The 15,419-nt window shown below is 46.7% G+C and overlaps 1 protein-coding gene across 20 annotated transcripts in view; it reads left to right on the forward strand.

Moving 5' to 3' along the window:
- Window positions 1-15,419, forward strand: part of RIN2 (Ras and Rab interactor 2) — a 208,264-nt gene that overhangs the window by 167,143 nt on the left and 25,702 nt on the right. For 18 of the 20 annotated variants that reach the window (XM_070802118.1, XM_070802117.1, XM_070802114.1 and 15 more), the window contains 3 exons: window positions 1,110-1,221; window positions 4,799-4,919; window positions 12,943-13,034. In XM_070802118.1, coding sequence (XP_070658219.1) covers window positions 1,110-1,221; window positions 4,799-4,919; window positions 12,943-13,034 — 325 coding nt within the window. The remainder of the gene's footprint in view (window positions 1-1,109; window positions 1,222-4,798; window positions 4,920-12,942; window positions 13,035-15,419) is intronic. The other 2 variants (XM_070802110.1, XM_070802112.1) reach the window with 1 other exon arrangement.

The following is a 15,419-nucleotide window of genomic DNA, read 5'->3' on the forward strand; positions in this document are numbered from 1 at the left end:
CCACAGACACCCAGTTCCCATTGCCCCTTCTCCCCTCATAAAAGTATCTTAGGAGCTATTGACCGGACATCAAGAAAGAGATGACAATTAGGTGGGAAAAGTGAAAGACTACAGAACCTTAGGAGCAGATATCCAAACACAGAGCAAAGGGGAATGAAGAAAAAGGACAGGATGGTCTCCTTGGAGAAGGGTCGTGAGTCACAGAAGGAAACCGGCCTGCAGCCAGGCCACCACACCACAAACTCCAGGGAGTACCACTTCGTTTGTCATGACGCCCATCAGGTAGATGACACCCTGGGTAGATGATGCCCCCAGGTTTGTGCAGTGCACAGCTGTATGTGGCTTACCCAGCTCCGTAGTAACATATGCTTGGATGGTCTCCTGAGATCAGCACTGGGCTTGGGCTGGTTTAAACTTACATCTAAAGACACCATTTAGAATTGGAGGGAGTTGTTGTAAAGCAAAGTGAATCAGGAGTAAAGGGACCACCAGCCTGCATCTTGGCTGGAGCGAACCTCAGAGCACTTCCCATTTTCAGCTCCAGTAGATGTGGCCAAGCCAGGTCTTGCCTTATTATCCCGTTTTCCAAGAGACACTGGCCATTCAGATTTTCATGTGTAAAGTGAAAGACCTTGTGCTCTTCCACTGTTGGCAACAAATTCAGATTTCTATCTTAAATACACCCATGAGCCAGACTAGCCAATGAACTTCCAATTCTCCACCAATGGCTGAGCCGTGTTACCTGTGTCTAGAATTTAGGGTTCATCAGCCAGGACGCCTTATCAGACATAGGCTGGAGAGTATGTATCATGAGCTGTAAAATAGTCACCAAACTGAAAATGTTTCACAGATTGGGGAGGTTCTCAGTCTTGTGGAGAAGTTCCCATCAAAGAGAAAGTGGGATCCTCCTCAGACTGGTTACCAAAGGTGGGCATCCGTGGCCTGCTGGCTCATCAGTTTCCATGGCAGCAGTGTGCACCTGAAGCCCTGAAGTTTGGCTACAAGAGGGGTTCCATGCATGGAAGCTACGTGTATAGCTTCCCAGGGACACACCCAGGTCCCAGCCTTCTAGATGTCTCCTAAGCTTGTATTTCTTTTCCCTCCTCTAGATCTTCCTGGTTCGTAAATCCACCAAAATGCAGAAGAAGGTCCTCTGCCTTCGCCTGCCCTGTGAATTTGGAGTCCCACTCAAGGAATTTGCCATAAAGGAAAGCACATACAGTAAGTGGTCGTCAGGTGGTGAGGTCCTGGTGAAGTGAGGTCTTTAAGTAAGTGGAGGGGGAGAGGGCCTGCAACTTGAAGATGGACAGACGTGGGTCTGAGTCCCAGAGCTGTCACTTATCCTCTGTAGATAACCTAGCACAGGAGCCTCAGTTTTCTTATCTGTATAATGGGATGGTGGTGACCTCAGAGAGCTGTTGACAGTTCGGTTAAACAGCCTGTGTGCAAGGTTCACAGTCTGTTGCCTGGCAAATGACAGGGCCTCACAGAGGCTAGTTTCCCAGTTACACTGGGTGTGGTCCCCAGGTTTGCTGATGGCTAAGCTGAAGGACAGGCTGCACAACAGTCTTTTTTTGGGGATCTCATTCCAAAGTGCGTGTCTGCACAGCCCTTGAATAGCCCTAGAGGGGATTGTCCCCTCTAGGCCATCCTTCTACAGTGTTCTAAAGGGGCAACTGGTCATAGGCTGAATCCAGAGCTCTTTGGAGAAATGGATTGGCTGAAGTTTTGGAAGGAGAGAATCAGGAGTGTTGGTTTCTTTCTGCTGATTTGTGGTCCCTGGAAACGTGAAGTCTTTGGGAGGTCAAGTGTTCAAGGAAAAGGGGAACATACAATCCTGATGCCCTGTGAGCCTCCCAGCGACAATCAGAAGGTGGACCTACAGCCCCAAGGGGGAGGCCTCTCTCAGCCACAGGTGAGCAAGCCCAGGTGTGAAGGCCAGTTTGTATACTGATGTAGGCCAGATTCTATTTATAAGCTGAGCAGCCTCAGTCTTGGAAGGAGCCAAAGATCCCCAGACTGATTTGAGGGCAGGTACAGGCTTCCACTCAGCCTGGAGTTCAGAGTCTTGCTGAGCCAAATATCTATTAACTGGATCTGGAGGAGATGTTTCTGGCCCCAGCGGAACTTGCCAGCCTCTGTGTGATCTACGACTGGCCTCAGGTCAGCTGTAGACGGGGTCCTGTGATGTTTACCCCCAGACCTCTTCAAGGTCGCTGACGTCAGGGAAAAGCTCCCACGTGCAGAGTCATCTGAGCAGTTACTAAGCTTGGCTAATGATCTGCGGGTTTATTTACATTAGGAGGGAGTCAAAAGGTAGATTTCAAACCCGCCCTCTGAAAGACAATGAATTAAATATTAAGTGAGAAAGGGCGATGCTGAGTTGGCTTTTTAAAGTCAGCTAGACAAGAGGTGATAAATCTAAGAGGTTTTTAAATCCCTTCTAACATCCACAGTTGAAAAAGCTGGCATAAAACTCAACATTCAAAAAACTAAGATCATGGCAACCAGTCCCATCACTTCATGGCAAATAGATGGGGGAAAAGTGGAAACAGTGACAGATTTTATTTTCTTGGACTCCAAAATCACTGCAGATGGTGATTGCAGCCATGAAATTTAAAAACTCTTGCTTCTTGGAAGGAAAGCCATTTCAAACCTAGACAGTGTATTAAAAAGCAGAGACATCACTTTGCTGACAAAGGTCCGTCTAGTCAAAGTTATGATTTTTCCAGTAGTCATGTATGGATGTGAGAGTTGGACCGTAAAGAAAGCTGAGTGCCAAAGAATTGATGCTTTTGAACTGTGGTGCTAGAGAAGTCTCTTGAGAGTCCCTTGGACTTGAAAGGAGATCCAACCAATCAATCTTAAAGGAAATCAACCTTGAATATTCACTGGGAGGACTGATGCTGAAGCTGAAGCTCCAATACTCTGGCCACCTGATGCAAAGAACCAACTCATTGGAAAAGACCCTGATGCTGGGAAAGATTGAGGGTGAAAGGACAAGATGGTTGGATGGCATAAGCAACTCAATGGACATAAATTTGAGCAAATTCCAGGAGATAGTGAAGGACAGGGAAGCCTGGTGTGCTGCAGTCCATGGGGTCACAAAGAGTCGGACAACTTAACAAATGAACAACAATTTCCACAGTTTACCGTGATAAGTCACCTTGCAAATCCCACCCACCTTCCCTTCCTACAATAAGTACAGTTAGTGTTTTGTATTTTAAACTTCTCTCGTTGTTTGTCTGAGATCCCTCCCTGGCTGCATGATTTTCCTCCCTATTTTGCAAAGATCTTTATCACTTCTCTGGTTTTAAAGTAGCTGAAAGAACTAGTCTGCCTAGTCTGAGCAAAACATGAACCTGCCTATAACTGGTTACCCCAGGCCTCCCATGATGACCCCTTCCCAGGCAGGGTCTGCCTTCTTTGCGAGGAAGGGCTGGCCTTAAAAACATAGATATTTTTGGACTTTGCTGGCGGTCTAGTGGCTTAGACTCCATGCTCCCAATGCAGGGGGCCCAGGTGTGATCCCTGGTCAGGGAACTAGAACCCACATGCTGCAACTGAAAGGTCACATGCCTCAGCTAAAGCTCCTGTGCACCCACAGCTAAGACCCAGCACAGCCCAATAAATAAACATAAAAAGCAAAACCAAAAACCCAAAACCCCATAGCTCTTTCATCGTAACATCTGAGCAGTGTTTTGCATAATAAGTACCAACTCATATCTGCATAGAACTGCTTTCACAGAAGTTACTCCATTTTTTTAAAATTTCCACTACCCACTACTCTCCTTCTGGGAGACAAGGGAAGTATAATTATTGTCCATTTTACAGATGAGAAAACCAAGGCCAGAGATGTTAAGCTACCCAAGTTCGTTCCCTTTTACTCCACTCACAAAATTGTGGTACATGTGGGCGTGTTTCTCTTTCTGTGTTTGTCAGTCAGGGTATATCTGTAGGGGTACTAAAGAAATAGTAAGTAAGTGAAATAATACAACATAAGCAAGTAATAAGCAAAATGAATGAGGATGTGGAAGGGAGAGAAACTCATCTGAAGTTAGGGAATTGTCACAGAACTGAAGCTCTTTGGAGAATTTCTGGAAGAAGGGCTGCCGGGGTGGTATTTCAGCCAAGACAGCATAAGGAGTGATTGGCAAATACATGAATTTTTGAAGTCAAGCCACTCTCTCTGTTCTATCATTTGGAAGATTTACAAAATGGCACACCGTCTTGCCAGAATACTTCTTTCTTGGAAGGTTGCACACTTAGTGGCAGCAGTGGGGTGGGGCGGGGGCTCTCGAAGTAAATCAATTTTAGCATCTTTCCTGCGAAGTCGAGCTCAAGCTGATGTATGGGAACCTGTGTTATCCTCCAGGCTTCACCCTCCTTCTGCCTTTTGTCTTAACCACAAATGGCACATTTGTGATCCAGGAGGTCTGGCCTGGGAGGGTCAAGGGCTGGGGGGGCCTTGGTGTCCCCCCAAGCCCTGCCTTCTGCTGGCCTCTGGCTCCAGCCTGTCTGACTCCTTGACTCCGCCCAGTTTTGTATCCTGAACTTAAAAAAAAAAGATAGTTGTGTAATTTGAGTCTGGGCTGCTCTGTTTACCAAGCACTGGAGCACGTGCTCTGATGAGTCAGGGGCTGGACTTACTGTAGGCCGCCCACCCTCCCCTGGCCTATCTCCCACCACCATGCATCCTCCGTACATCTGGTTCCCATCAGGCGCGGGAGTTGGTCGGGGAGCCCAGAGATGCTCCTGCCCTCCCAGCCAGCAATATCGAGGGCCTTTCCTTTCCCAGGATGCACTCGGGGACACTCAGCTGGTTTCCGAACTCTCTCTTTTCCAGCCTTTTCCCTGGAAGGCTCAGGAATCAGCTTTGCGGATTTATTCCGGCTCATTGCTTTCTACTGCATCAGCAGGTAAGGCTCCCTTTGTCTCCTGATGTCAAGCCGCTGCTTGGTGACTGTGCTGTCAACAGCCCCCAGGTTTCTTGATTAACCCCGGGCAGGGGGCTCTGGAGGGCTTGTCAGCTATTGGATGTCCCTGGAAGGATTGGCCCCTGAGGTAAAAGGGTCCCCAGGCCCCCCTGTGCCAGGCTTAAGATCAAAATGACTGCCCTGGCCCCTGTAAATGTAAAATCACACACTCACGTAGAAAGGGACCTGTGATGCAAACCTGTAATGTTTAAAGATCCTAATATTACTCATGGATCGAACTAAGAGTGTCACACTGAATGAAGTCAGACACAGAAGGAGAAACATGGTATGACAACCCTTATATGTAGAAGCTAAACAGAAATGATACAAATGAACTTACAAAATAGAAAGAGACTCACAGACTCACAGACTTAGAGAAGGAACCTATGGTTGCCGGGGGGAGGGGGGAGTGGAAGGGATAGTTAGTGAGTTTAGGTTGGGCATGTACACAGTGTTATATTTAAACTGAATAGGAAACTTCTCTGGTGGTCCAGTGGCTAAGACTCTGTGCTCCCAATGCAGGGGGCCTGGGTTCAATCCCTGGCTGGGGAACAAGATCCCACATGCTGCAATAAAGACCCAGTACAGCCAAATAAATAATTTTTTTAAAAAAGAATAAACTGGATAACCAACAAGGACCTTCTGTATAGCACAGGCAACTCTGCACAATGTTTTGTGGCAGGCTGGATGGGAGGGGAGTTTGGGTGAGAATGGATACATGTATGTGTGTTGCTGAGTCCCTTCGCTGTTCACCTGAAACTATCACAGGATTGTTAACTGGCTATACTCCAATCAAAAAAAAAAAAAAAAAAAACTCCTCTGGGATTGGAACATATAGGTTTTCAAGGCAGAGGCCTTCCCTGTCCCCCTTTGCCTGGCAAAGCAATATATCCTTTTCTACTTCAAAATAAATCAAGGTCCTAATGTCTCTGAAAACTCCCCAGTGGATGCAGTTCATCTAGAATTGTGGGTGCCTTCAGCCCCTAAATCTTGTGTCCCTCTCCTTCAGGCCTGCTGGGTACCCCTGTCTTTTTTGTAACTAAAGGAACTGTTTCAGTCTACATGAAGCTAAGCCCCAAACCCCGATGTTAACAAGTGTCAGGAGGGCGCAAATTGGGAAAGCCTTTCTTTCTTTCTTTTCTTGTGAGCCACCCCGGTTTCTCAAATCAAGGATTCTTTCTGTGAATCAGGATCGAAACGCATTGTCTGCAGAGGCTGACATTGCCTCCTCTCAGGTAGCCTGGCTCGGGGGTGGTGGGGAGGGGGGCGGGGCACGGTTCCCTGGGTTTTTCTGCACATCTGTTGCAGCTGACAGAGCAGAGATGGGCATGTGTTCCTGGGGTATTTTGCAAAAGATACTTCTCATCCCCATCCCACCCGTGGCTGAGAAGTCTGTTTGGAATGGGGTTATTTTATGTTAATTTAATATATGGGCTGTTTCTCAAAAACTGAGTCAGGTGTTTGTTGCACCTGTTGGCCTAGACCCTTGGTGGGGGATGGTAGAGGAGGCACCAAGCTGTCCACTCCCGGAGGTCCCCAGACCAGGCCAGCTGAAGCCACGATCAGCAGCCTGATGAGGGAGGCACTTTCAGAGGGGGAAGAGACAGGGCTTTTACGCCCCTAAATGGGATTGACCGGAACTCCACACCACCTGCCCGGGTGTGAGGGAATCCACTCAATTGAGGAGGGCAGTGCAGAACCCCCACATCCCCAGACATGCACACTTGCTGTGGCACAAGCCCCTGATAGCGACGATCAACCTGGCATGTGGGCCAGAGGCGAGGTTGGCCAGCATTCACACGCCATAGTTCATGTCTTGATGGGCCTGCTGTTGTTACGAAAAATAGTCCCACCTAGGCTCTGTGACAACCTAGAGGGGTGGGATGGGGTAGGAGGTGGGAAGGAGGTCCAAGAGGGAGGGGACATACGTGTCCCTATGGCTGATTCATGTTGATGTATAGCGGAAATAACACAATATTGTAAAGCAATTATTCTTCAATTAAAACTAAATAAGTTTAAAAAAAGAAAAAAAGATCGTCCCACCCAGAATACAGGGTTTGGCAGCCTGAGAAAGATATCATCTCTGCCATCGGTGGTCATGGTAGACTGGGGACCGCTGTCCGGGGCCACTGGATGACTAGAGGGGACAGAGTCCATAGAAGCCTTGGTGACCTACCCACATGATGCCAAGATAGGTGCTCACAGGCAGACCCCTCTGTTGACATTTTGTGATTAATAGCCAGTCTCCTCCTCTTAAGAAAATGTACACATGGAGTAAAAACAAAATTAAAAAATAAAATGAGTACGCAGGTACGAACACTCTTGAGTGAAACATTTTTAACAAAGATGGATTTATTTTGTCTATCATGAGAGTTTTAGAGCCAGGGTGTAGGTGAGAAGGAGGCACCCTCTTTTGTGGGTGTACGTGAGGAGGGGCTGGATTGTGCCCTTGCCCAACACGGCAGGAGAGGACTCACAAACAACATCTAATTTTCTAGTAGATCAAAGCCTAAAACCACCCGTGAGTGAATGACAGGTGTGGTTTCCTGCCATCTCTGTCATCAAGGAAAACCAAAACCAAGCACGCGATGTTTTAGGCTCTAGGTACTGTGCTGGGCAAAGTAAAATCTTAAAATAAACGTAGGTTGGTTTTTGTTTGGGGCTTCCCAGGTGACTCAGTGGTAAAGAACCCTCCTGAGTCAGACAATACGTGGTTTTCCTCCCAGATCGTCTAAAGAAAGTAGGTTTTCATGAAGTGGGCAAGCCATGGAAACATATTTGCATGATGCTTTGGCATTACAAAGTTCTGGTTCTCGTTAGCCTTCATTTAAGATTATCATCAGGTCCATGACCTCTCCTGGGTCAGGCAGCAGCTCTTACACAAATGCTGTGTCCCCTGACACTCCACTTGCTTCATCCAGAACAGATGCACGGGGACAAATAGAGGGAGGTGATCACAGCATCTAGGGGAAGAAGGGTCTCCTGGAAGCAGGATGTGACCCTGGCTTGACACCCTGGAAAGAGGAGCCTCTTGACTGCCAGTTCCTAATATTTTTATGTGAGCCCTTCCTGACCCTGTTACACTCTATTCTTGTTTTGCTGTTTTCATCGATCTTACTAATTTGTTGTTCATTGTCAACAGCCTCAAGGGCCCCAAGATTCTCTGCTCGTCCAGATTTAACCTGCTATAGCCCAGAGTGTTGCCCAGTCTTACTGTAAACGACAAGTTGTTTGGTGTAGTTACTTTCTTCAGTGGAAATATCCAGAGCATCTTGTGCAGACAAACACTCCAGGCGTTGCCCTCACACACTTCACCACAGGCATGGGTGGGGAGGTGTCTCCTGGCTGTTCTTCATACACGCCAGACACTCTCCCACCCCAGGGCCTTTGCACCTGCTGTTCCCTCTGCCTGGAATGTGAGGCCAACTCTCACACGTGAACCCCCTTTATTTTTCCGCTTTTGTGCTTTATTTTTATCCATGGAGCACATTCGCTTCTCATAGATTCTATGAATTGCGTTCTTGTTCTCTGTCTGCTGGCATCCACTGGAGTGACGCTTCACGCAGGTGTGGACTTTGTTTTGTTTGAAGCACCTAGAAGAGCGTCTGGCACATTGTGGATGACCATAGACTTTGCTGGATGAATGAATGAATGCTTTCTTTGTGAGATCAATACCATCAATGGGAAAAAAAAAAAAAGTCCTTTCCTAAGAAGTCATTATTGTCATTGCACGTTCGTTCATCTATTTATTTGAAGCACACTCTCTCCCATCTGTATCAGGCCAGGCTGTGTGCTGAATCCTGTTTAGATTTCACCAGTGCTGAGAGCGTGACCCTAATCCTTGTGTCTAAGTGTTAGTCTCTCAGTCGCGTCCGATTCTGTGACCCCATGGACTGTAGCCCACCAGGCTCCTCTGTCCATGGGATTCTCCAGGCAAGAATACTCGAGTGGGTTGCCATTTCCTTCTTCAGGGGATCTTCCCAACCCAGGGATCGAACCCAGGTCTCCTAGCATTGCAGGCGGAATCTTTACCATCTGAGCCACCAGGGAAGTCCAGATCCTTGTGTATGAAGATGAGCAAATGTTTCTCAAGTCTGCCTTTGCCCTTTTGGAGAAAGCAGGAGATCATAAAGCAGGAGGTCTCGGTGGTGACGCTATGCTCTGGCCATGGCAGGATCCTTTTGCAAGCCCAGCTCCTTCCTCTTGGGCCTGCTGGTCTGCAGTGCTGCAGTGCATGTGTTTCCCGGTCCATACATGGCATCAGACTGTTTAGGGGCAGGGTTGTCTCATGAGGTCCTTTAGTTTCACTTTTCTGCTCAAAGTGTGATCCAGGGGCAGGGAGCTTGGCAGAAATGCCAAACCTCAGCCTCCCCTAGACCTGTTGAATCAAAGCGCAGCCTCACAAGACCCTCAGGGATTCAGGCACACATCACAGTTAGACAAACACTACCTGAAGACTCAAGAGGAAGGTCTGCCACCAGCACACAAAGGACAGTGTGTGGGCTCCAGCTGGAACCCCTCACAAGTAAAATCAACAGACATTCACTGAGAACCTACCGTGGAAAAGGGAGTGGATAACACATCTCAGTTTAGGACCACACATTCCCACCCAGGGAGTCGGGGCCCAACATCCAGTTCAGTTCAGTTCAGTCGCTCAGTCGTGTCCGACTCTTTGCAACCCCATGAATCGAAGCACGCCAGCCCTCCCTGTCCATCACCAACTCCCAGAGTTCACACAAACCCATGTCCTTCGAGTTGGTGACACCATCCAGCCATTTCATTCTCTGTCGTCCCCTTCTCCTCCTGCCCCCAGTCCCTCCCAGCATCAGGTTTTTTTCCAATGAGTCAACTCTTCGCATGAGGTGGCCAAAGTATTGGAGTTTCAGCCTCAGCATCAGTCCTTCAAATGAACACCCAGGACTGGTCTCCTTTAGGATGGACTGGTTGAATCTCCTTGCAGTCCAAGGGACTTGCAAGAGTCTTCTCCAGCACCACAGTTCAAAAGCATCAATTCTTCGGTGCTCAGCTTTCTTCACAGTCCAACTCTCACATCCATACATGATCACTGGAAAAACCATAGCCTTGACTAGACGGACCTTTGTTGGCAAAGTAATGTCTCTGCTTTTCAATATGCTATCTAGGTTGGTCATAACTTTTCTTCCAAGGAGTAAGCGTCTTTTAATTTCATGGCTGCAGTCACCATCTGCAGTGATTTTGGAGCCCCCAAAAATAAAGTCTGCCACTGTTTCCCCATCTATTTGCCATGAAGTGATGGGACCAGATGCCATGATCTTTGTTTTCTGAATGTTGAGCTTTAAGCTAACTTTTTCACTCTCCTCTTTCACTTTCATCAAGAGGCTTTTTAGTTCCTCTTCACTTTTTGCCATAAGAGTGGTATCATCTGCATATCTGAGGTTATTGATATTTCTCCCGGCAATCTTGATTCCAGCTTGTGCTTCTTCCACTCCAGTGTTTCTCATGATGTACTCTGCATATAAGTTAAATAAGCAGGGTGACAATATACAGCCTTGACATACTCCTTTTCCTATTTGGAACCAGTCTGTTTTTCCATGTCCAGTTCTAACTGTTGCTTCCTGACCTGCATACAGGTTTCTCAAGAGGCAGGCCAGGTGGTCTGGTATTCCCATCTCTTTCAGAATTTTCCACAGTTTATTGTGATCCACACAGTCAAAGGCTTTGGCATAGTCAATAAAGCAGAAATAAATGTTTTTCTGGAACTCTGTTTTTCGATGATCTAGCGAATGTTGGCAGTTTGGTCTCTGGTTCCTCTGCCTCTTCTAAAACTAGTTTGAACATCTGGAAGTTCACAGTTCACGTATTGCTGAAGCCTGGCTTGGAGAATTTTGAGCATTACTTTACTAGCGTGTGAGATGAGTGCAATTGTGCAGTAGTTTGAGCATTCTTTGGCATTGCCTTTCTTTGGGATTGGAATGAAAACTGACCTTTTCCAGTCCTGTGGCCACTGCTGAGTTTTCCAAATTTGCTGGCAGATTGAGTGCAGCACTTTCACAGCATCATCTTTCAGGATTTGAAATAGCTCAACTGGAATTCCATCCCCTCCACTAGCTTTGTTCGTAGTGATGCTTTCTAAGGCCCACTTGACTTCACATTCCAGGATGCCTGGCTCTAAGTGAGTGATCACAGCATCATGATTATCTGGGTCATGAAGATATTTTTTGTACAGTTCTTCTGTGTATTCTTGCCATCTCTTCTTAATATCTTCTGCTTCTGTTAGGTCCATACCATTTCTGCTTCTGTTAGGTCCATAGCATTTATCGAGCCCATCTTTGCATGAAATGTTCCCTTGGTATCTCGAATTTTCTTGAAGAGATCTCTAGTCTTTCCCATTCTGTTGTTTTCCTCTATTTCTTTGCATTGATCGCTGAAGAAGGCTTTCTTATCTCTTCTTGCTATTCTTTGGAACTCTGCATTCAGATGCTTATATCTTTCCTTTTCTCCTTTGCTTTTCACTTCTCTTCTTTTCACAGCTATTTGTAAGGCCTCCCCAGATAGCCATTTTGCTTTTTTGCATTTCTTTTCCATGGGGATGGTCTTGATCCCTGTCTCCTGTACAATGTCACGAACCTCATTCCATAGTTCATCAGGCACTCTGTCTATCAGATCTAGGCCCTTAAATCTATTTCTCACTTCCACTGTATAATTATAAGGGATTTTATTTAGGTCATACCTGAGTGGTCTAGTGGTTTTCCCTACTTTCTTCAATTTAAGTCTGAATTTGGCAATACGGAGCTCATGATCTGAGCCACAGTCAGCTCCTGGTCTTGTTTTTGCTGACTGTATAGAGCTTCTCTATCTTTGGCAGCAAAGAATATAATCAATCTGATTTTAGTGTTGACCATCTGGTGATGTCCATGTCTAGAGTCTTCTCTTGTGTTGTTGGAAGAGGTCGAACCTGGGTCTCCTGCATTGCAGGCAGATTCTTTACCACTGAGCTATGAGAGAAGCCCCAAAATCCAGAGCAGGTAGCAAATTGATACCTAATGTATTATTTGCATGATGGATCAACCATCATAGTCAGTGAGTCCAATATTAACTCTAGATACAGTTTAGCTGCCTGAGAATGCAACTCAGTCTTCACTGCTGATCTGTAACCAGGAACTCAGTCTGTCCTGCATGGGCAGAAGTCATGACCCCCCAGTCCAGTCACCAGTCAAGACAAGTCAGGTTGGATATGATGCGATGTTGAAATAGTTCAAGCTGTAGTTAAATAACAGGGATCTACTGCACAGCACAGGGCACTGTATTCAATATCTTGTAATAACCTATAATGGAAAAGAATCTGGAAAAAGACTATCAGTTCAGTTCAGTCCAGTCACTCAGTCGTGTCCGACTCTTTGCGACCCCATGAATTGCAGCACGCCAGGCCTCCCTGTCCATCACCAACTCCCGGAGTTCACTCAGACTCACGTCCATCGAGTCAGTGATGCCATCCAGCCATCTCATCCTCTGTCGTCCCCTTCTCCTCCTGCCCCCAATCCCTCCCAGCATCAGAGTCTTTTCCAATGAGTCAACTCTTCACATGAGGTGACCAATGTACTGGAGTTTCAGCTTTAGCATCATTCCTTCCAAAGAACACCCAGGGCTGATATCCTTTAGAATGAACTGGTTGGATCTCCTTGCAGTCCAAGGGACTCTCTTCTCCAACACCACAGTTCAAAAGCATCAATTATTCAATGCTCAGCTTTCTTCACAGTCCAACTCTCACATCCATACATGACCACTGGAAAAACCATAGCCTTGACTAGATGGACCTTTGTTGGCAAGGTAAACTGAATCACTTTGCTGTATATCGGAAACACTGTAAATCAACTAGACTTAGAAGAAAATAAAATACTTTCAGCTGAAACCTTTCTAGGATGGAAATGAAAGCAAGAGACAGAAATGAGATGTGTAATCATGTGTATTCTCTCTTTTGAAAAATCAGGGACGTCCTGCCATTTACCTTGAAGTTGCCTTATGCCATTTCAACAGCCAAGACCGAGGCTCAGCTTGAAGAACTTGCCCAGCTGGGACTAAGTAAGTGGGTGCCCTTGCCCAGTCTCTTGTCATGCACGTGTGGAGCAGAGCCAGTGGCCCCTGAAACATTGTTGCATCAGAATGTAACCCTCACCTCCATGGCAGAACTTCAGGAGGCCCTGAGTCACACCTTTTGAGAGTCTTTTTCTAAGTCAAGCATTGAACCAGCTCTCAGAGGCAGGTGCTAGGTTTGCCTGGGGAGCTCCCACAATTCTCCCCAGCACCTCCTGTTGATGAGTTTGTGCTCCCCCAAATGTCCAGCAGGTGTCTGTCATAGGTCCTGCCTTTCTATGGCATCTTGCTGGGGAATGGCCATGCCTGATGGACAGGGAAGTCCGGCGCAGGCACCTCCCCTGCTTGAGTTTTATTCTAGAATGCACGGCGTAGATGGCACTTCTGTGCTTTGAGCAATCTGACTGCACAGGCTTCCAGGGAACATCTGTCTCAGTTCCTCTCTGCCTCAGTTCTGGCCCTGGTGTTCTCGGCCACACCCCTCACCCCGCGGAGCATCCCCACTCCGGCCAGCCAGATGTTTGCTTCCCCTCATGCCTCTCAACCCAGCCCCGTGCTGGGCAGTGGATGGTAGGGGCTCAGGACACACCACTGCCCCAGTATCACTTCTGGGTCCTGTTGCCCTAGGGAATCTGTGTGCATTTGACTTTCACACACACACACATACACACACACACAGTTTTCCTCCTTGATGGGAAAGGGGAATTCTCTTAAGATTTCAGGGCTCCAGTCTTCAGGTAGATGAGCAACAAGGCCATGGTATTTGAGTGAGAGTTTGGGATTCAGAAGTGCAAGTCCCAGGATTCTTAGAACCTAAGAAACTGTGATACTTGACCCAGCAAATAAGAAATGTCCTTCCTTGGGCACATTTTCCCCTTACTCTAAAGAATCTGTTCTGAAGGGGGTGCCATTGCCAGGGGAGCCTGCAGAATTCACAGAGAAGCCTGGAGTTAAGAGTCATGTTCCTCTCTGAAACCTAGATTGCCTCAGAAGAATTGCCACATGCAACCAAGGCCTGCCTGATGGGCAGCTGCGTTGCAGGACAAGGAGGCAGAGTCCTGGTAAAAATACCAGGGCCACGTAAGAGTCCCTGCTGAAAAGTCATGCCATCTCTGCCACTGAGCTTTATACCCCTTGGAAAGAGTTCAAAGCATTTCCTGAGTTTAAGGTCACATCACCACCTAGATTCTAGCCCTGCTGAGGACGTGTTCCAGGTCTCTGTTTCCTCTGGTGACCTCTGTCCCTGGGTCTCCCAGGTGGGTGGTCCACCTGCTATGTGTGCTTCGTGCCAGGACTCAAGGACTAGAGTATCTGGGGGCAGCCCTTGTGCCCTGAAAAGGCTAAGGCAAAAAAAAAAATCTGTTCTGGTGGCCACTCACCAGAAGCAAAATTTTTTAAAAAGCCAAAGTATTAATTGCTCAATCATGTCCCAGTCTCTGTGATCCTGTGGACTGTAGCCCACCAGGCTCCTGGGCTCCTCTATCCATACAAGTCTTCAGGCAAGAATACTGAAGTGGGTAACATTTCCCTTCTCCTGGGGATCTTCCCCACCCAGGGCTCAAACCCAGGTCTCCTGCATTGCAGGCAGATTCCTTACCGTCTGAGCCACCAGAGAAGCCCATAGATATTGAACGTGTGATATTTACTGTGTACTTCATTTTGTGAAGAGACATCCCTTTTTAAAACCCTGTATCTCATGTATTTGTTCATCTAACAAGTGTTTCTGGAGGGTCTGCTATGTGGCAGCCACAGCAAGGGTTTAAGGATCCATAGGGTCTCTCCCCCTTGCCCACTCCCCAGCTCTATAGTCTGTATGGGAACAACACATACACAAGAACTACACGTTCTATATTTGCAAAATCTCAACAACGGTTGACAGTGGGAATTTAAGGAGGGTTAAATTTCGAGCTAGAGCAGCCCTATCCTGGCCACTATAAAAATACGTAAGGCTAGTCAGCGCGCACTTTTAACATTTCCTAGTGGCCACATGAAAGAGGATTAAAGGTGCAGTTAATTTTTATAATTTCTTTACTATGTGAAATGCTATTTCAATATATCATCCCTATTTTTTAAAATAGTAATGAAATATTTTACCTTCTTTTTTTCTTGCTAAGTGTTTGAAATCCAGTATATATTATATCCTTACAGCACACTTCTATTCAGGCACTAAATTTTCAGCAAAAATACATGGATCAGTATTTAGATTCCATTAAATTTACAACTGAAGAAGTAGTTTCACATACCCCAGTTCCAGACCTACTTGAGTTTCCCAGTAATGCAATTGTTCAGTTTTACATTTAAATGGGTTTACATGAAATAAGATGGAAAATTGAGTCCCTGGTTGCACAAGCTGGATTTCAAGCGCTCACTGGC

Source organism: Bos indicus, chromosome 13 (genome assembly GCF_029378745.1).
Source record: "Bos indicus isolate NIAB-ARS_2022 breed Sahiwal x Tharparkar chromosome 13, NIAB-ARS_B.indTharparkar_mat_pri_1.0, whole genome shotgun sequence".
Lineage (NCBI taxonomy): Eukaryota > Metazoa > Chordata > Mammalia > Artiodactyla > Bovidae > Bos > Bos indicus.